Below are 21,455 nucleotides of genomic sequence, written 5' to 3'. Positions count from 1 at the left end.
TTAAGTCCTCTTTTTCTTTGGTGTTCTGCAGTTTTACATTAATGTATCTAAAAGTACATTGGGCTTTCTCAATCCAAAGATTGATATTTATCATTAAAACTGGAAAATTGGCCGGGCATGGTGACTCATGCCTGTAATTGCAGTACTTTAGGAGGCCAAGGTGGGCGGATCACCTGAGATCAGGAGTTCAAGACCAGCCTGGACAACATTAAACCCCATCTCTACAAAAATACAAAAAATTATCTGGGCCTGGTGGTGAACGTCTGTAGTCCCAGCTACACACAAACACAAAAACAAAAAATAAACCTGGAAAATTTTCAGCCATTGTATTTTTGGAATATTCCTCTTCTTAATTCCATTATCTGTTTCTGAAATTCTAATCAGATGCATGTGCGCGTGTACGCGCGCGTGTGTGTGTGTGTGTGTATTTTTAAGAAATGGAGTTTTGCTATATTGCCCAAGCTGGCCTTGAACTCCTGGGTGCAAGCAATTCTCCTGCCTTAGCCTCCCTACTAGCTGGAATTACAAATGTGTTCCACTGCACCCAGCTTAGACGTATTTTTGCTTTTTACTCTATCCTCCAAATTTCTTATTCTCTCTTTCATAGTTTCCACCATTTTTACTTTCCGGATGACATTCTGAGTTTCTTTAGATCTGTCTTCTAGTTTCTCGTTAATCTCTTTAAATGCAACAATTGGCCAGGCCTGGTGGCTCACACCTGTCATCCCAGCATTTTGGGAGGCTGATGTGGGAGAATCTCTTGAGGCCAGGAGTTTGAGACCAGCTTGGGCAACATGGCAAAACCCTGTCTTTACAAAAAAACACAAAAATTAGCCAGGCGTGGTGGTGCGTGCCTGCAGTCCCAGCTACTTGGGAGGCTGAGGCAGGAGGATTGCTTGAGTGAGGGAGATCAAAGCTACGGTGAGCCATGTTTGCACCACTGTACTCCAGCCTGGGTGACAAAGCAAGACCCTGTCTCAAAAAATAAAAATATAAATAAATGAATACAACAATTATAGTTGCCTTATACTCAGTGTGTAACTTCCCTGAAATTTAAATCCTGAGCAGATCACCTCAATCAACTGATCAAGCTCAGCACTGACATTAAGTGTCTCATGATGTGATGCAATATAAAGTATACAATATCACCTCTCAAGTGTTATTACCAACCCTCCAGGGCTACCTTTCATCTTAAAAGAAACAGGAATGGAGGTATAAATTAAATGACACCCTGAGGAAATAAAAAAGACAAATCCAGAATGTAAAACAACTGGCCTGCCTTTTTCAACAAGTCATATATCATGAAGGAAAAAAAAGTGTGAAAATTGATTGGATTTTTGTTCAAACAAATAAAACCCATCTTACCAGAGCAATTGGCAAAATTTGAATATGAGCTGCAGATTAGATGATATTATGAAATTATAGATAATTTTCTTTAGATGACACTGTATTGTGGTTTTGTAAAAGATTGTCCTAATTCTTAGGAGACCTGTACTAAGATATTTAGAGCTAAGGTATCAGAATGTCATCAACTTATTTTCAAGAAGATTAACAAAAAATGAAATGTATATGTACACACATAGAGAGTAAGAGGAAATATAGCAAAATGTTAACAAGTATTAAACTAGGTAGAGGCTATATCGGTATTGTACTATTCTGTTAACTTTTCTATGTGTTTCTTTGACATTTTTATAATAAAAAAACCTTGGAGAGAAAAAACAATTCTGTACACAAGGGTCAAAATGACATTAATAGAGATTATTCGCTCTGGCAACAATACCCTAAAGAGACAATCTAAAAATACTATTTTGCCATCTCCAAAGCTGTCCTGGTCTTCTCAATATGTTTCTTTGGACTTTTCTTGGATTCATGTGAGCTCCCCTATAGCTCTTCCTATTTAAGTTAGCCAGAGTAGGCTTCTGATACTTGCACCAAGGAAACCTTATTGATACAGAGGTTATGCTACCTATCCTCCATTTGCTCACCACAGCCATGCTGCAAAGCCCTCGCTGACCTCTATGGATTGCATTATTCTGGCTCCCTGGCCCTCCCAGCTTCTGTCTGGGAGGTTGGGCAATGGCTGCATTCCTCTACCCAGGGACACAGCTTCTGCTGAGTATTCTTCCCCATAGCCATAGTTCCTGCCAGATCCTAGTATTGGATCCTTCCTCTTACTCTTTTGGCTGACGATGCCAGTCCTATGTGCTTCACAAACTATGATGTTCTTTTAACACCTGCCCACACTTTTATTCATATCTGCCTTATGTTAAACTTCCTTCGGTTAACTCTTTTTTTCTATATTTTTTATTGTGGCAAAAACACATAACATTAAAAACACTAAGCATTTTCAAGTGTACAGTTCAGTACTGTTAAGTATATTCACATTGTTGTGAAATAAATCTCTAGAACTTTTTCATCTTGCAAAACTGAAACTCTATACCCATTGAACAGTATTTATCCCTTCCTCTATCCATCAATACCCTTGGCAACTACCTTTCTACTTTCTGTTTCTGTGATTTTGACTACTTTAGATACTTCATTTAAATAGAAGTGTACAGTATTTGTCTTTTTGTGAATGATTTATTTCATTTAGCCTAATGTTCTTAAGATTTATCCATGTGATAGCATATGACAGAAATCCTTTCTTTGTTAAGGCTGCGTAATATTCTCCATTCATCTGTCAATGGATGTTTTGGTTCTTTGGTTGGTTTGTTTGTTTATTTATTTATTTATTTATTTATTTATTTATTTATTTTGAGACCCTGTCTTACTCTGTTGCCCAGTTTGGAGTGCAGTAGCACGATCTCGGTTCACTGCAACCTCTGCCTCCCAGGTTCAGGCAATTCTCCTGCCTCAGCCACCTGAGCAGCTGGAATTACAGGCGTGCACCACCATGCCCGGCTGTTTTTTGTATTTTTATTAGAGACAGGGTTTCACCATGTTGGCCAGGCTGATCTCGAGCTCCTGACCTCAAGTGATCCACCAGCCTCAGCCTCCCAAAGTGCTGGAATTACAGGTATGAGCCACCATGCCTGGCCAGTATTTTTAAATTTATACACGGTAAAATTCATTCTTTTCTCGTGTATAGCTCTATGAGTTTAACAAATGCATAGAATTTTGTATTTTTTGTTTTGTTTTGTTTTTGGTGTGTATTTTTAGTAGAAATGGGGTTTTGCCATGTTGCCCAGGCTGGTCTTGAACTCCTGAGCTCAGGCAATCCACCCACCTCGGCCTCCAAAGTGCTAAGATTACAGGCATGAGCCACTGCGCCTGGCCAGAATTTTGGAAATGCCCCACAGTGAAGACACATATACCACCCAAAAACATTCTCATATTGCCCCTTCATAGTAAAACACTTCTTCTATACTTACCTCAGCAACCACTCATCTAGTCTCCAACCCTACAATTTTTCTTTTTCCAGAATGTCATATAAATGGAATAAACTAGTATGTAGTCTTTTGAGTCTGGCTTCTTTTACTAAGCATAATGCATTTGGGATTCATCTATACTATTCCACATATAATAGTTATTCCTTTTAATGGCTGAATAGTATTTCATTATATAGATACCATAATTCATTTATCCAACATTAATTGAAAGACATTTGATTTCTTTTCCAGTTTTTAGAGATTATAAATAAAGCTGCTATGCACATTTGTGTATGGGTTTTAATATGAACACACATTTTTATTCATCTTGGAAAAATACATGAGTGGGATTGATGGGTCATATGGTAAGTATACGTTTAATCTTGTAAGAGACTGACAAACTGTTTTCCAAAGTGTCCAGGGCTGGTCCAAAGGTAGTGTGTTATCTCAATTGATTGTTCACAGTCAGTTACAGATTGAACTCCTTGTTCTCTTTCCCTCCTTCTCACTGCTGCACTTGACTAGTCTTCAAAACAACAAAGTGTCCAGGACACTGGATAGTGTGGCACTGTTTTGATAAGTCTTGAAACTAGGTAGTGTAAGACCTCCAATTTTGTTCTTCTTTTCCCATATGGATTTTAGAATAAGCTCATCAATATCCTTAAAAAAAAATCTGCGGGTATTTTGATTGTAATTGATTTGAAACTATAGATCAATTTGGGGACAATTGACAGCTTCGTATTTTAAAAATCTAACATTGTTGGCAAACTTACTGCTGCATCCTAATGTTTTTATAGTTGCACCCTAATGTTTAAATACCTTCATGAAAGAGAAGTCTAGAATTTATTTATTTATTTATTTATTTTTGAGGCAGTGTCTTGCTCTGTTGCCAGGCTGGAGTGCAATGCGCAATCTCAGCTCACTGCAACCTCCACTTCTCAGGTTCAAGTGATTCTCCCGCCTCAGCCTCCTGAGTAGCTGGGACTACAGGCTCATGCCACCATGCCCAACTAATTTTTTTATTTTTAGTTGAGACGGAGTTTCACCATGTTGGCCAGGATGGTCTCGATCTCTTGACCTCATGATCTGCCCTCCTTGGCCTCCCAAAGTGCTGGGATTACAGGCGTGAGCCACTGCGCCCGGCCGAATTTATTTATTTTTTAAAGGAATTTAGTAACTAGGCATTTAAATCTACACCAAGTTTCTGGAAGGCAGAGGCTGTATGCCACTTATATTTGAATCACAGTGTACAAAAGATTCAAGATACAGAGCAGGACCTCAATAATGGCTTGCAGATTAAATATTTAAACATGAGGCTTTTAAATAATTCTACTTACGTTTTCAGACATGATGAAGAATAGGGCATATGGAACTTTCATGAGGCAAGAAGAAGAAACAACTACTTTTCCTTTCTAAAAAGAGCTATGGTAATGGTCCCTGGTGCAAGTAGGAGTAAGAAGACAGCATAAACTGTCCCCAAACTTGTCACTCACAAGACTTAGATTCCCAAAATGTGAAGGCAAATTATTTTATAGGTGAGGATCATACAGTGACACAATGTGACTAATTTCTTGTATGTCAATATATACCTACACAAAAATATGAACCCAAAACAAAAAATTTCTAATACAGCAGGTTATGTTTGTTGGTTTTTGTCATGTATAAAAATTGTACATTCTTTTATTTGACTTCCTTAGTGAATTTCTTTTTAGGATTTCCCTTTAAGAGAAAAATCATTACTCAATTAGTTTGCTGAAAAGCCTACATCTTGGTTTATTATTTTATTTATTTATTTTTTGAGACAGAGTCTTGCTATGTCATCCCGGCTGGAGTGCAATGGCACGATCTTGGCTCACTGCAAACTCCGCCTCCTGGGTTCAAGCAATTCTCCTGCCTCAGCCTCCCGAGTAGTTGGGATTACAGGTGCCCACCACCATGCCCAGCTAATTTTTGTATTTTTAGTAGAGACGGGTTTTTGCCATATTGGTTAGGCTGGTCTCGAACTCCTGACCTCAGGTGATCCTCCCGCCTCGACCTCCCAAAGTGCTGGGATCACAGGCGTGAGCCACTGTGCCCGACAGGTTTATTGTTGAATAATACTACAGTGATCGTCATCAACCAATTTTCACGTAGTTGTATTTCCAAGTTAGATGCTAAGGAATATATTACATCCTTTCCAACACAGAGATGGCATCAAATTATTTTACTAGTGATTATGTGACCAAGGTAGCCAAAGGAGTAAAAATTATTATTTTTTCTTCACTGCTGTAGGATTTGATGTGCTTCAAACAATTTTTTTTCTTTTTTCTCTTTTTTTTTTTTTGAGACAGAGTCTCGCTCTTGTCACCCAGGCTGGAGTGCAGTGGCACGATCTGGGCTCACTGCAACCTCCGCCTCCTGGGTTCAAACCATTCTCCTGCCTCAGCCTCCCGAGTAGCTAGGATTACAGGCACCCGACACCACGCCCGGCTAAATTTTGTATTTTTAGTAGAGACGGGGTTTTGCCATGTTGGCCAGGCTGGTCTCCATCTGTTGACCTCATGATGGTCTGTATACATAGGCAGTGCCTATGTATGCAGACTACTGTATATGACTGCTAACTAGGTCTAGATGAAAATATGAGTCTATAAATTCTTTGTTAATTGGACATTTTAAATTATTTTTCCAATTACAGTGGTGGATTTGCACAGATTATTTTATTCTCTTTTTAGGCCCCATTTTGCTCAAGAAAAGACCCTTGTCAAGCAGTTGGCTGGGGTCAGGGGTGCATGTTATGATTAAGGAAACTAGTAGAGATAAATGAGCCACACCGGGATTAAAAACTATGACCTCGTTGACAAAGAGTTCCAACTAACCAGCACAGAGATAATAAATATATACTTCTTGGAACTTTGCTTGCTCTCTTTTCCACAAGTGTTTTCTCTTTGGTCGTTGAAGTATGAAGACATTTTATTCTCTCTAAACTTCCAGCAGAACTCTTCGTGCCAGAGATAGCACATTCCATCCTCTGTGTACTATTAGTAGTAAACAATAAAATGACCATCATAGAGTCTAAGTGTTTTTTGCCTCATAAAAGGAATTTAGAGGAGTCTTTGGACGAAAGTCACCATACAGAGTATAGAAGTAGTATTGTATTACTGTGCAGAGTATTATCACACCAAAGATTATGAGGCACACACACTTTACTGAGGGGCCTTTGTGGGTCAAGTTCATGTAGTGAAAACAGACACGGCATTTTAAATTATGTAAATTTATGGAATTATAGATTTTTCTCTTAGAAAATGAATAAATCCTTTATATAATTCCCAGGATAAAGAATAATAGTGAAACTTGTGGAAGGAAAGTTCTAACATATTCATTACTTTTAAACAACACCAAGTTGTTTTCAGAGTTGGTAAAAATTTCTTTTTTTAAAAATTACTTCTGGTTTTAAAAATTACTTCTATTTCAAATGAATCATTAGGTGAACAGGCCCACATAAAAGGTGAGTGAACATAGAAAAAGAAGAGGAAAGAGGACATGAATTCATAATTTGTCAAAATGTGGTTGTGTGACACTTTGGGTTCCAAAGAACAAAAGTTCATTCAGTCTTAGGGAAAAAGGGTTCAACCGTAAGGACATATATGGTTTAAAATTACAAGCCATTTCACAGCCAAGGCAATTCTAGGACTGACTACACCAGTGTCCACATATTCTTTCTCTCCTTTGAGCATTAATCTTTTAAGTACGTTAGACTGTTAATTCATCAGTGTGGAGTGCATCTACTGGGTAGATTCTGACTCAAGTGTCCACCCTAGACAGAGGTATTTAGCTTCTTCTCTTAGGAGGACAATAGGAGGCAGAAGAGTCTATGTCATACTAGTTAGCATAGGTCCCACATCTTTTAAAAGCAAAAATAGGCCGGGGTAGGGTGGCTCACGCCTGTAGTCCAAGCACTTTGGGAGGCCAAGGCAGGAGGATCCCTTGATAGAGCTCAGGAGTTCAAAACTGCAGTGAGCTATGATCGTGCCACTGCATTCCACCCTGGGCAACAGAGTGAGACTCCTGTCTCTAAATAAATAAAATAAAACCCCAAATAGCCCTCCACATTAATAAAAATTATATATGCCTAATATTCACTACAATGGACAAAAGTGTATGCATGTAATTGAAGACAAAAAGGGACTATGAGAAATAAAAAATAGTTTTTCAAAGTGGTGAGATTATGATTAGCTTTTTCTCTGTTTTTTCCAATGTTGTTTTAATATTTTGATGATTTAAGAAAGTTTTAAAAACATTTAGAATAATGAAGATAATTTAGCAATGCTCATGCTTTTCAACCGATTATCTCCAGTTATTTTATTTTTCAAATAATTTTAAACTCAAGCAATAGAGTTAATTAAATTTAGGAAATGTGTGTAAGATGTGTTTAACCAACATTCTAATTGAAGATGAGTCAATAGTCATTCCAATCAGTTTCCTCATGTTACAGAGGGAATTCATTATTTGGAAGTGCTATACATACTTTAAAAATAAAATCCCAGATATATTTGTGTCCCTCTCACACAAGCTGTTAAAATATTTGCCCATCCCTCTACATAGCTGTAGTCACAGGCATGTTAACGTTTTCTGTAAAATAGATCAAAATATAAAGAAACATTAGGAAAATACAGCTGTTAGAATGAGGAGGGGAGAGTACACAATGTATTTATAGCAAGTGTATATATTATATCAAGTAGAACAGACACCCAGCCTTTTATGAGCAGTTTTAACTCTGACATGCATGAGTTTTAAATAAGAAATAACTGTAGAAATCTCCAAAGAATTTTAAAAATCCCAGGCCGAGCATGGTGGCTCACGCCTGTAATCCCAGCACTTTGGGAGGCCGAGGCGGGTGGATCATGAGGTCAGGAGTTCGAGACCAGCCTGGCCAATATGGTGAAATCCCGTCTGTACTAAAAATATAAAAATTAGCTGGGCGTGGTGGCATGAGCCTGTAGTCCCAGCTGCTCGGTAGGCTGAGGCAGGAGAATCGCTTGAACCCAGGAGGTGGAGGTGGCAGAGAGCCAAGATCACACCATTGCACTCCAGGCTGGGCGACAGAGTGAGACTCTGTCTCAAAAAAATAATAAAATAAAAATAAAAATAAAAATTCCATCAGTTGGTTAAGAGCTTTTTGCTTTATTATAAGTGATGTTTAATTGATTTTTGTTTTCAGATTCCAAAGAAAATTCCAAAACTAGTTTTCATAGCCAGCAGATACATTTCTAAGTGCTTGGGATGATGAATCACATAAAATATGTATTTTTGAGAGTGTTTAATTACAATGATTGTTCACCAATTAAATAATTTCCATTTATGTTTCTAATAAAACTCTCAGGTAAATTATAAGAAGTTAGTTTCTTAATCATATGATAAATGGACCGTATTCTAAAATTCTGATTAATATTTCTGAAGGATTCATGATAAGGAAGTAATGTTCTTACCAAGTTTGTTTAATTGTTAGATGGAAATTGTATTTGTCTGCCACCTGGGGGATTCATGGAAACATTGCAATTGACAAAATTCATAGTCACAAAAATATTGCAATATATGTGTTAATAGTGTTGTATTTGTTTTATGAATGATGTTGGCTGAAACACACACACACACACACACTTACATAATTGTGGGCAAAAAAGTAGTTGCAAAACCAATAGACTTGTGTTCTGGATGTCGAGTGAAGAAAATGTTTCCAGGCCGGACACAGTGGCTCATAGCTATAATCCCAGCACTTTGGAAGGCCGAGGCAACAGGATCACTTGAGGCCAGGAGTTCAAGATCAGCCTGGGCAACAAAGCGAGACCCTCATCTCTACAAAAAAACTTAAAAATTAGCTGGGCACAGCAGTGCATGCCTGTAGTCCTAGTCACTTGGGAGGCTGAGGCAGGGGGATTGCTTGAGCTTGAGGCCACAGGGAGCCATGATTTGTGCCACTACACTCCAGCCTGAGTGAAAGCAAGACCTTGTTTTATTTATTTATTTTTATTTTCATTGTTAAGACTTTGTTGTGTGTGTGTGTGTGTTTTTAAAAAAAGGTTCCAAAAGAAGGGAGTGATCAACTTCATCAAATACTGCTGGTAGAATCCCATAAGATAAAGAGGACTAAAACTGACCACTGCATTTGGCAATTGGGAAGTCATAGGTGACCAGGAAAAGAGCTGTTCCTGGATGTTTTATAGTTGTTATTGCTATTGTGAGCAAATCTTTCTATTTATGATTTTTTTTCTTTTTTTTTTTTTTGAGATGGAGTCTCACTCAGTCTCCCAGGCTGGAGTGCAGTGGCGAGATCTCAGCTCACTGCAAGCTCCACCTCCCGGGTTCACGCCATTCTCCTGCCTCAGCCTCCCCAATAGCTGGGACTACAGGCGCCCCCCCCACCACGCCCAGCTAATTTTTTTTTTTTTGTATTTTTTAGTAGAGATGGGGTTTCACCGTGTTAGCCAGGATGGTCTCGATTTCCTGACCTTGTGATCCACCCACCTCAGCCTCCCAAAGTGCTGGGATTACAGGCGTGAGCCACCGTGGCTGGCCTACTTATGATTTTTTTCTAATCATCAATTTACATTTTTTGAAACAGGGTCTCTCTCTGTTGCCCAGGCTGGAGTGCAGTGGTGTGATCATAGCTCACTGCAACTTTTAACTCCTGGGCTCAAGCAATCCTCCCATTTCCCAAGCAGCTGGGACCACAGGCATGCGACACCAAAATCAGCTAATTTTTAAAATTTTTTGTAGAGGGGTCATGCGATGTTGCCCAGGTTGGTCCCAAACTTTTGTGCTCAAGTGATCTTCCCCTCTTGGCCTCCCAAAGTGCTGGGATTACAAGCGTGAGCTACCACACTCAGCCCCTTTATATCTTATGTGAATATGGAAGAGAATGTCATTATTCACAGAAAACACAAATTGACCATTTGGGGATTGTCACAATGTCTGTAATTTATTTTCATATTATTCTGTGAACAAAACCTCAAACTGTAATACTAAAAGACTCTAGGCAGAAAAATAAAAATAAAAAATAATCTGGCTCCCCCTGCCAAAAAAAAAAACTATGTACGTAAATACATACATATAAAGCAAACACACTAAAATGTTAATCAAGGTGGTAGTTATACAGGTATTCATTGCATTATTATTTAAACTTTTATCTCTATATTTGTTAAAAACACTGGAAAAAATGAGGGCCAGGCGCCATAGCTTACACCTGTAATCCCAACACCTTGGGAGGCCAAGGCAGACGGATTGCTTGAGTCCAGGAGTTCAAGACCAGCCTGGGCAACATGGTGAAACCCTGTCTCTACTAAAAATACAAAAATTAGCCAGGCATGGTGGCAGGCGCCCATAATCCTAACTACTCAGAAGGCTGAGGTAGGAGAATCGCTTGAACCTGAGAGGCGGAGGTTGCAGTGAGCCAAGACCGTGCCACTGCACTCCAGCCTGGGCGACAGAGGGGGACCCTGTCAAAACAAAACAACAAACTGGAAAAAACGGCATTTGAGACAAACTTTGAAAGATAGAGTATGAATACTGTTTTAAGACTTTGTTGTTCTTACATCAGTTCAATAAAGAAAAATCAGAAAACAGATAAAAAGAGTAAATTTATGTGACACACAATGTAGATATAACCACTTTTAATTTTTTTAAGCTATATACAGGTTGAGGCCGGACGTGGTGGCTCACGCCTGTAATCCCAGCACTTTGGGAGGCCAAGGCCAGTGGATCACCTGAGGTCAGGAGTTCAAGACCAGCCTGACCAATATGGTGAAATCCTGTCTCGACTAAAAATACAAAAATTAGCCCGGTGTGGTGGCGGGAGCCTGTAATCCCAGCTACTAAGGAGGCTGAGGCACGAGAATCACTTGAACCCAGGAGGCAGAGCTTGCAGTGAGCCGAGATCGCACCACTGCACTCCAGCCTGGGTGAAAGGGCGAGACTCAGTGTCAAAAAAAAAAAAAAAAAATATATATATATATATATATATATATATATATATATATTTATAACAGGTTGAGTATCCCTAATTCAAAAATCTGGGCCAGGCGCGTTAGTTCACGCCTGTCATCCCAATCCTTGGGGAGGCCGAGTTGGGTGGATCACTTGAGGCCAGGAGTTCAGACCAGCTTGGCCAACATGGTGAAACCCCTTCTCTACTAAAAATACAAAAAATTTAGCCAGGGCGGTGGCGGGCGCCTGTAGTCCCAGGTACTTGGGAGGCTGAGGCAGGAGAGTGGAGTGAACCCAGGAGGCGGAGCTTGGGAGCTTGCAGTGAGCCGAGATTGTGCCACTGCACTCCAGCCTGGGCGACAGAGCGACACTCCGTCTCAAAAAAAAAAAAGAAAAAGAAAAAATACAAAAATTAGCCGGGCGTGCTGGCGCACGCCTGTAATCCCAGCTACTCAGGAGGCTGAGGCAGGAGAACCGCTTGAACCTGGGAGGTATAGGGTGCAGTGAGCCGAGATCGCACCACTGCACTCCGGCCTGGGCGACAGAGCAAGACTCTGCCTCAAGAGAAAAAAAAAAAAAACAAAACCTAAATGTTTCAAAACTCAAAATGCTCCAAAATCTAACTTTTTAAGCACTGACATGACTCTCAAAGGAAATGCTCATTGGAGTATTTCAGATTTTGGATTTTCAGATTAGGATGCTAAAGTGGTAAGTATATATACGTAAAACACTTTCATATTCTGCTTTTCTTCATTTAATACGGTGGTTGCCTTTCTGTCAGTCATCGTACGTTAGCATCAGTTTGCTGCGTGATATTCCATTGCAGAGATGAATCTTGTGATATTTTTAACCAGTCCTCCATTGCTGGATGGTGCAATGAACATCTGTTAATACATATCTTTTGCTCATGTGTCTGATTATTTTAAGGGTAAGATTTCAGCCTGTGGAAAGGGAGTAAGTGTAAGTTTGAGCAGAGGAAAGGAGACCTAAAAGAATAAGGCGAGTCTGGGAACAGTTCACTAGGTTATTTTAGGGCATTGGACCCCCGTAGGCGAGAAATGCTTGCAGACATCTTACGATGACGCTTAAATGGAAGAGCAGTTTGAGAAGATTTAATCTCATTTAATTTTTTATCTTTTCTTTTTTTTTGAGACGGAGTCTCGCTCTGTAGTCCAGGCTGGAATCTCGGCTCACTGCAACCTCCGCCTCGCGGGTTCAAGCGATTCTCCTGCTTAAGCTTCCCGAGTAACTGGGACTACAGGCGCAAACCACCACGCCCGGCTACTTTTTTTGTATTTTTGGTAGAGACGAGATTTCACCAAGTTGGCCAGGTTGGTCCTGAATTCCTGACTTTATTTATTTATTTTCTGAGACGGAGTCTCGCTCTGCCGCCCAGGCTGGAGTGCAGTGGCACGATCTCGGCTCACTGCAAGCTCCGCCTCCCAGGTTCACGCCAGTCTCCTGCCTCAGCGTCCGGAGTAGCTGGGACTACAGGCGCCCGCCACCATGCCCGGCTAAGTTTTTTTTTTTTTTTTTTTTTTGTATTTTTAGTAGAGACGGGGTTTTACCGTATTAGCCAGGATGGTCTCATCTCCTGACCTTGTGATCCGCCCGCCTCGGCCTCCCAAAGTGCTGCGATTACAGGCGTGAGCCACCGCACCTGGCCTAGAACTCCTGACTTGAAATGATCCATCCGTTTTGGCCTCCCAAACTGCTGGGATTACAGGCGTGGGCCACCGCGCCCAGTCAATCTCATTTAATCTTAATGCCAGGTACTGTTCTAACACTTTTCTATGTATAATTTATTTCACTTGCAGGTACTATTATTATTCCCATCTATAAGCCAGAAAGCTGAGGTACGAAGTTTAATTACCAGAGTTACTTATCTTCGTTAAAATCCAAGCAGTCTGGGCTACAAACAATTATACCTACTTTGCAGTCAAGGAACCATGCTGAGATGTTGAGCTGAAAACCCAGGTCTCACAGACTTCAAAGCTTTCTACACAAGAGTCGACGGTGGCAGTAAAAATTAATGGGGGCTTGATCTATCCCTCCCACCCCCAAGAAAAGTAAAAAGCAGGAGCTGGGACCAGAGAAAACCTCCACGGAGTCCTTATCCCCTAAATATAAGAGGCATTTAACGCTTAGCATTGCTGACCTGCAATCAGGCTTCAACTGTGAGTAGCCAGGCTCTAAAGCTTGATAACTGAATTCCAAAAAGCGCGCGAGCCTCCAGGCGAAACAGCTTCCCGCCTTCCAGCCGGTTGGAGCCGGCTCAGCAACAGCCTCTCCAAGCCAGGGTAGTGACGTCAGCCCAGGAATTGGGCCCGCCCCGGGATCTCGCTGCTTTCTGCACGCTCGGAATAACCAGAGTCGCGAAATTAGCCCCGCCCACTGCCCCGGAAGTTAATGCGGAAGCCACACACCTCCTCCTCGGCCGGCAGGGGCGCAGCCATTTTAATTCATATCTGAGTGGGCGGTGGCGATTGGTGTTGGCGGTCTGGCTCAGCTGGGCAGGGGGTAACTTTACTGATTTGGGGGTGGTTTTTAGTTTAATTTTTCTTTTGTAGCTTCCCATCGACGGTCAGTGCGCACGTTGTAATCAGCTGAGGCCATGTCAGGAGACGGAGCCACGGAGCAGGTGAGGAAGGAGAGTGGTGGGGCCTCGTGGCGACCTCTTCTCCACGTCTGTTCCTCCGACTGCTCCAGACATGTTCGGCTGAGGAAGGAATTGGGTCTAGTGAACCCGGGGGCAGGATATATAGAAGAGTGGTGGGAATGGGGAGCAAGATCTAAGATTTAATTTTTTTTTTTTTTACTTCTCTCTCTTAGGCATGAATACGAGTAAATACTTGATTTAGACAATAGCGGTAGGCTGCTTCGTCCTATTTAGATTCATGGGACTACTCCAGATGGGATGCTTTCCTTTGATATCGTTTTGGTATTAGAGTGGATAGGAATTATTTTAACGTGCACCCGACGTTTTAGAAAAACTTGACAGTGTTTCTTTTACCCCGCCAAATATACTGTACCCAGAAATAGGTTACTAGTTTGAGAAATATTTGAGACAAAGCTAATCTGGAGAATTAAGACTTAATGAGAGCGAGTGAAGAAAGAAGCAAGTTATGCTGAGGTTTTGGGAATTTTGTGGCTTTCTTTCGTTTTCTTTTCTTTTAGTCACATTTCGTTTTCATTTTTCCAGCTACATAAACATTGCAGGTATAAGTTGAAAATGAGAAGTCTGTTTTGGCCACTGTAAATAAAAGCATCTGTTTTAATAGTAAATATGAGTGACAACTAAATATTTTAAAATTCACAATTTTAGGTTAGATCAGTGTGATTTGTTTCTTTTGCTCTTTGTATTCAGAATTTTGTAGGATAGTATTTACCTTTTAGTGTGAAAGAGGAAGCTAAATAGTTATGAAAAATGCCATTAAATGTGTTTTTCGATATAAGTCCTGGTGTGTTTAGATAAATACAGTTTCTAAAATGGAGGCTAGGTAGGCTGCAGTCTCAATTTCCTGAAATTTCCCATTGCCATAGCAACGACATGCACTTAGGTTTTCGTTTTTCAGGTTCCCTAGCTTATAACGTGGAAGATGTTATTGGAGGTTGACAGAGATGAGGCAAAATAGGAGCGTTCTATTGCATAGTCTAAGACTGTAGATTTCATTATGTCGGCAGTTTTATTAAATTGTTTTGTGTTTGCCCGAGGACTGGTTTCAGTCCAGAAATCTTCGCACTATTTACATTTTACATAGTGTTAGCATGCCCAAGCATGCAAAGTCTTAAAATTACTGTATCAAAACTGTTTACCCCTTTTCTGATCTAGTATTTGTCATCTGAAAGTGAAGGACTAATGAACTGAGGTTTCATTGAAAGTTTTCGAAATTCATTGTTAATTCTTAGAATTTATCTAAAATTACAAAGACACGGAAATGTTACCATGACCTCTTGAATGTTTTAGAACTGTGGTGTTTCAGTGGGACAGATGGTGGTGAAAATTTATAGAAAAATAATTTCCCCCAAAGGTTTTATTGTGCAAAGTTTAGAACATAGAGAAAAGTTGAAAGAAAAGTGCAGTGAACACCTGTAGGACAACTCTTCGCCTGGAATCAACAGTTGAAAGCCTTGCCATATTTGCTTTATCTCCCCATGCTGATAGATTGAGAACAGGGTCTTTGTCACTCACACTAGAGTGCTGTGACGCCATCACAGCTCACCATAGCTTCGACCTCCCTGCGCTCTGTGATCCTGCCACCTCAGCCTCCTCAGTAGCTGGGAGTACAGGCGCGCGCCACCATGCCCAGCTAATTTTTTTTTTTTTTTTTTTTTTTTTTTTTTTTTTTGAGATGGAGCCTTGCTCTGTCGCCCAGACTGGAGTGCAGTGGCGCGATTTCGCCTTACTGCAGCCTCCGCCTCCCGGTTCAAGCGATTCTCTTGCCTCAGCCACCCCAGTAGCTGGGATTACAGGCGCCCACCACCATGCCCCGCTAATTTTTGTATTTTAAGTAGAGACGGGGATTTCGCCACGTTGCCCAGGCTGGTCTCGAACTCCTGACCTCAAGTGATCCGCCTACCTCTGCCTTCCAAAGTGCTGGATTTACAGGCGTGAGCCACCGTACCTGGCCTAATTTTTGTATTTTTTTTGTAGAGACAGGAATTCACCATGTTGCCCAGCCTGGTCTCGAACTCCTGGGCTCAAGCGATTCACCCACCTCAGTGTCCCTAAGTGTTGGGATTACAGACAGGCACGAGCCACCACGCCTGGTCCATGCATGTTTATTTGAAAGTATTTTGACACATTGCAGCCCCAAGTATTTCAGCATTCTCTTATAAATAAGAGCAAAATGTTGTTACATAACCACCATACCATTTCCCCACCCAAGAAAATAATATTTCTAAAATCTAGTTCTTCTTTAAATTTCCCCACTTGTCCCAAGAATGTGATTTTTTTTTTTTAACCAGAATCAATCTAGATTTACATATTGAATCATTTACTTCTGTCTCTTAAGTAGTCTCACCATTCTTCTCCCCTGGGGCTGTTGTCTATTCGAAGTGTCAAGGACACTTAACACTGCTTTTCTGGGTGTATTTGTTTTTTGTTGTTTGCTTGCTTGCTTTTGGTTTGGGGGTTGATGATGTCATTTAACTTGTCCCTTCATCTGTATTTCCTGAAAACTTTACAGTTAGGTCTATACTCAGCCTTGATATTTGGGTTAAGTATTTTTGGATAGAATACTTAACATTATATCATTACATTAGCAGGTACTTCTGCTGGGTTCTATTAGGATGGTTAAGTTTGATCACTTGGTTTAGGGTGATCTCATTGTTAAGGGTCATGTTCCCCTTTGCAGTTAATAATCTGTGAGTTGATAACCGTTTTCTTTAAAATCACCTTATACCTAGTTATCAATTGATAAATCTTGACTAAATCAGCTCTTACATTGGAAGTAGCAAATGGTGGTTTTGTTTTGTTTTTAAAACCCACAATTCTGTTGGTCTGTGTCTGTTTACTGGCTCATACTTTCTGCAAAAAAGACTTTTTTTCTTCCTAAAGATTAAGTATCGCTATGGATTCATGGATTTCTCTTAGTGTGTTAGTATCAGTGATAGCCATTTTTCTTTTGCACACTCAACTTGTCCAAACCTTTTTGGTGGTTCTTATATCTTTTCCTTAAGTCTGAAAGGCAATTTAGACATCTGATTATCAACAAGGAAGTCATCTTCATATAGCCTTTTCTTTAACTTTTTAATAATACATTTCAAACATGTAAGAAAAACAGTATAATATATGAAGTACCTGTCATAGAGCTTCAATTTATGGCTAATCTTGTTTCCTCCATGACTTCATTTGCTTCTCTCACCCCCATTACTTCGAAGCAAATCCTAGATACTGTATTCAGCTTCAACTAAAATAACCATTAAATAACACCTTAAGGATGGAAAATATAAATGAGCTGTACCTTGCTTGATATTTAAGACAATATTGAAAATCTGGAGGAAAAGAGAGTATCCAAAATAACCTGAAATCATGGATGAGAAAAATAAACTCAATGAGACTAAAGAATAATAAGAAAAAAATTAAAACCATTGAATCATGGATTTGCTTTGGAAAAATGCCAAGGGATGGGGTGGACAAAGAGTCCTACAAGATGCAGGTGTAGATTTAGCCTTTTAGTAGCATTGAAGTTCAAGTTTGTAGAATAAACCTGATACTATCTTAAATTTATTACTAAAATATATGGATAGTCATTTTTCTCTTGGTGCTAAGATTTGTGATTTGTGCCCCCTAACAGAGGGAAATTATTGCAGACAAGCAAAATCACTGCTAAAGGTTTATTGCTGTGATTTTTTTTTTCAACTCTAGTAGGGAAGTTCAATTTTGCATGTAGAGAGCTATTGGAATTACCTTATAGTGTTCAAGGATCTCTTCTGAAGCTCCTTGCTTATTGTTTTTGCCAGTTTAATGGTGAAAAAACTATTTGCATATAGGTTTACCCCCCTAACAAAGATATGATTTCTGTGTGGAATTATGACTGTATTATTTATTTCATGGTTTTGGTTTTTTGTGTTTGTTTTTTGTTTTTTTGAGATGGAGTCTTGCTCTGTTGCCCAGGCTGGAGTGCAGTGGCACGGTCTCGGCTCACTGCAACCTCCGCCTCCCAGGTTCAAGCAATTCTCCTGCCTCAGCCTCTTGAGTAGCTGGGATTACAAGCACACGCCACAATGCCCGGCTAATTTTTTTGTATTTTTAGTAGAAATGGTGTTTCACCATGTTGACCAGGCTGGTCTTGAACTCCTGACCTCAAGTGATCTGCCTGCCTCGGCCTCCCAAAGTGCTGGGATTACAGGCGTGAGCCACTGCGCCCAGCCCGTGGTGTTTGTTTTTTTTAATGCCTGATTCAACTTTTGATCTCATTCTTAGGTCTATTTAACCTTGTGCACTACTCTTAAGGCATTTAATATGCTGTTATTTAGACATTTTCCATTGGGTTTTGAACTTCTTTAGTTGAAGAGATGACGTTATTCATCTTTATGTCTTAAAGACCTAAGAAATAATATTTTGATGCTTAAAGGTATTCAGTAAATGAATGGATTAAGTTTGCATCTTTTAAAAAAAATTATTTATTTACTATTTAGGTAGAGACGAGGTCTCACTGTGTTTCCCAGGCTGGTCTTGAACTCCTGGACTTAAGTGATCCTCCTGCCTCAGCCTTCCAAACTGTTGGATTACAGGTGTGAGTCCAGCCATATTTCACCTTTTAAACAATGTATAACTTATCCTAGAATTTGGAAGGCCTAAAATACAAGCCAAATGATCCTCAGCTTGGAAAAGCTACATGATTCTAAGAAGCGCAAATTAATTGCTGGTAGTTCTTAACAAAGGAGCATTTAGGCTCATATATACGTGTTTTTAGTGAAAAATAATTTTGGGAAGATTTAGAAAATAATGAAGAGTATGTGTCCTATTATATACTTATTATTAATAAGGAAAGAAAAAGTTGAAACACCCACAGCATTGAAACCTGAAACCTGGTTTATTTCATTAGGTAAACATTAGTACTTAAGCTGTTTAGAAGTAACAGTATCGCCAATTTTAGTCAAGGTGCATATATGTGTAGGGGTTAGAAGAGGCAGAGAAAGAGCCAACTATGTGTGTTGGACAATGTGTTTTTTTTGGATTTATTTTTTCCAAAATCTTTCTGTAACAGCCCTTCCTAGTTTTCTCCCTCCTATTTTTAGTGATGCTTGTTTGGTGTAACAGTTTTGGGCAGGCAAATTGATTTGATCTTTATTGTTGATATTTCTTAGGAAACTGGAGCATTATCAAATATTCTGTTTGAGGACAGTTGTTCCTAAGAGAAGTTGCTCTGTGCTTAAAGAATGAGAATTGGGTTTTTCTTAGAGATACAGCAGAAAGGTACTGTGTTAGGTGATATTGCATTCCTTCAACATTATTTCAGGGAATGTAGGCATTTACATCCCAGATAGACCTTCAGAAGGGCAAAATCTGTATTTGGGTGTTTTTACCTATTGGACAATTACCCATACCAATTCATGATTTTAAGCTTTTTTTTTTAAATCTTCGATTTGGTGACAGTGATTTTAAGCTTTTCTACCATATCTCTGAATCTTTCTCTTTAGATAGGACCTACCTGTGAATTTCAGTCTTTTTGTTTTGTTTTGTTGGACAGTTGGTAATGGTGTGAGAATTGGGCTAAAAAAGGGATTTGAGTTGGCAGTTGTTTAAACTATCTTTAGATTAATGGACAACTTAGGATACATAGTAAATATTGAATAAAATCAGAAGGGCAAAGCTTCTGTGTGTCCTAATTAATGTTTTTCTAATGTTCGACTTAGTTTATTTAGTGTATTAAATCTGGATTATTCATATTTGAAAGAAGTCTCATCTTTTAAGTTCCAAACGGTTAAGATTTTAATTTATATTTTGTAGCTATTTGTTTCCTGGGGGATGAATATGCAAGTTTACTAAGCAGATAATGGTAAATATAATTATTTGAACTAATATGTTAAGCCAAGATCTTTTTTTTTATTTTTAATTTTTTTATTTTTATTTTTTCGAGACAGAGTCTCGCACTTTCATCCAGGCTGGAGCACAGTGGCGCGATCACGGCTCGCTGCAAGCTCCGCCTCCTGGGTTCACGCTATTCTCCTACCTCAGCCTCCCTAGTAGCTGGGACTATAGGTGCCCGCCACCACGCCCTCACGCCCAGCTAATTTTTTATATTTTTAATAGAGATGGGGTTTCACTGTGTTAGCCAGGATGGTCTTGATCTCCTGACCTCATGATCCGCCCGCCTTGGCCTTCCAAAGCGCTGGGATTACAGGTGTGAGCCACCATGCCCGGCCCAAGATCTTTTTTTTTTTAAGTTTTTGAGTTGTTTGTATGTTTAGATTTTTAATCTATGGATGATTTGGAGGGATTAGTTTTGTATTGTAGGATACATGTTCAGTTTCATTCACAACAAACATGAAGTAGGGTTTGGTTGCATTGGTAAAGGAACACAGAACTAAGCTGACATCTGGTCCTAATATCCTGTCTCATTGTGACACCTGTCACATATAGTTCTTTATTATCTGGGCGTATGAATGGAATCAGTTAGGTTACTCCTCTATGAAAGTCTCAGCACGGCACCGTGGCTCACGCCTGTCTGTAATCCCAGCACTTCGGGAGGCTGAGGCTGGCGGATCACTTGGTCAGGAGTTCGAGACCAGCCTGGCCAGCATGGTGAAACTCCGTCTCTACTAAAAATACAAAAATTAGCTGAGTGTGGTGGTGCATACCTGTAATCCCAGCTACTTGGGAGGCTGAGGCAGGATAATCACTTGAACCCGGGAGTCGGAGGTTGCAGTGAGCCAAGGTACAACCACTGCACTCCAGCCTAGGTGACAGAGTGAGACTTCATCTCAAAAAAAAAAAAAAAAAAGAAAGTCTTACGGAGTGCTACTCCGGTCTACTTTTAATTTTGAAAAAAAGTTAACCACAGAGAGAGACTTAAGACTTCAAATATATAGTATATTCAGTTTTCTTAATATTTTAGCAAAAAATTCACTTGGAATGACAAGTTTGTTGCCACCTTATTTTTAATGAAACGTGACATTTGGAAAACATTTGTGGAACAGATAGATGAGGTGGTACATATTTCTTAAAGTGGAGCCCATGGCCCATTTATGTCATAATTAGGTGCGTTATAAAAGTATAGATACGTAGACTCTGATTTCAAACCTAACTGTTTAGTGGGGCTGAGAATCTTCGTTTGAAACAGGTACCACAGTGGTTTTTATGTCAATAAAAGCTTGCAGACCACAGAGTTAGATGATAGCTGGTTGTTTTAAAATACATTCTTGATAAATAAGTGGATGAAAAAATGGCAGATATTTGAGGATGGTATTTTACTGATTTTTCCTGCCTACCTGCTCCCCACCCCCATATATTTAGTTATTACCCTGAATAGCGAGAAATACTCATTATAAAACCAGGGTTGAGGCTCAACTCTGCTTTTTCTGTTGGTCATAGTAAAAAGCTTACATTGTCTTAAATCTTTCAATCTACCATCTTTCTCCCCCTCTATTCATACTTTTGTGTTATCACTTTAACTGATC

General features: G+C 39.7%; 1 protein-coding gene and 1 long non-coding RNA gene across 4 annotated transcripts in view; one reads left to right on the top strand and one right to left on the bottom strand.

Moving 5' to 3' along the window:
- LOC103783627 (uncharacterized) overlaps positions 1-13,616 on the bottom strand; it is a 29,982-nt gene extending 16,366 nt beyond the window's left edge. For both annotated transcript variants that reach the window (XR_609193.5, XR_008620166.3), the window contains exon 1: positions 13,486-13,616. This is a non-coding gene — a long non-coding RNA (uncharacterized LOC103783627). The remainder of the gene's footprint in view (positions 1-13,485) is intronic.
- The window catches only part of CSTF3 (cleavage stimulation factor subunit 3), a 78,388-nt gene continuing 68,994 nt past the window's right edge, over positions 12,062-21,455 (top strand). Inside the window, exons 1-2 of one of the 2 annotated variants that reach the window (XM_055094266.3) lie at positions 13,716-13,968; positions 18,471-18,566. In XM_055094266.3, the coding sequence (XP_054950241.2) occupies positions 13,942-13,968; positions 18,471-18,566 (123 nt within the window). In that variant the 5' untranslated portion in view covers positions 13,716-13,941. Of the gene's footprint in view, positions 13,969-18,470; positions 18,567-21,455 lie in introns of both variants that reach the window. The other variant, XM_057299137.2, reaches the window with a different exon arrangement.

This window comes from Pan paniscus, chromosome 9 (genome assembly GCF_029289425.2).
Source record: "Pan paniscus chromosome 9, NHGRI_mPanPan1-v2.0_pri, whole genome shotgun sequence".
NCBI lineage: Eukaryota > Metazoa > Chordata > Mammalia > Primates > Hominidae > Pan > Pan paniscus.
This window is presented reverse-complemented; position numbering and strand designations above follow the sequence as displayed.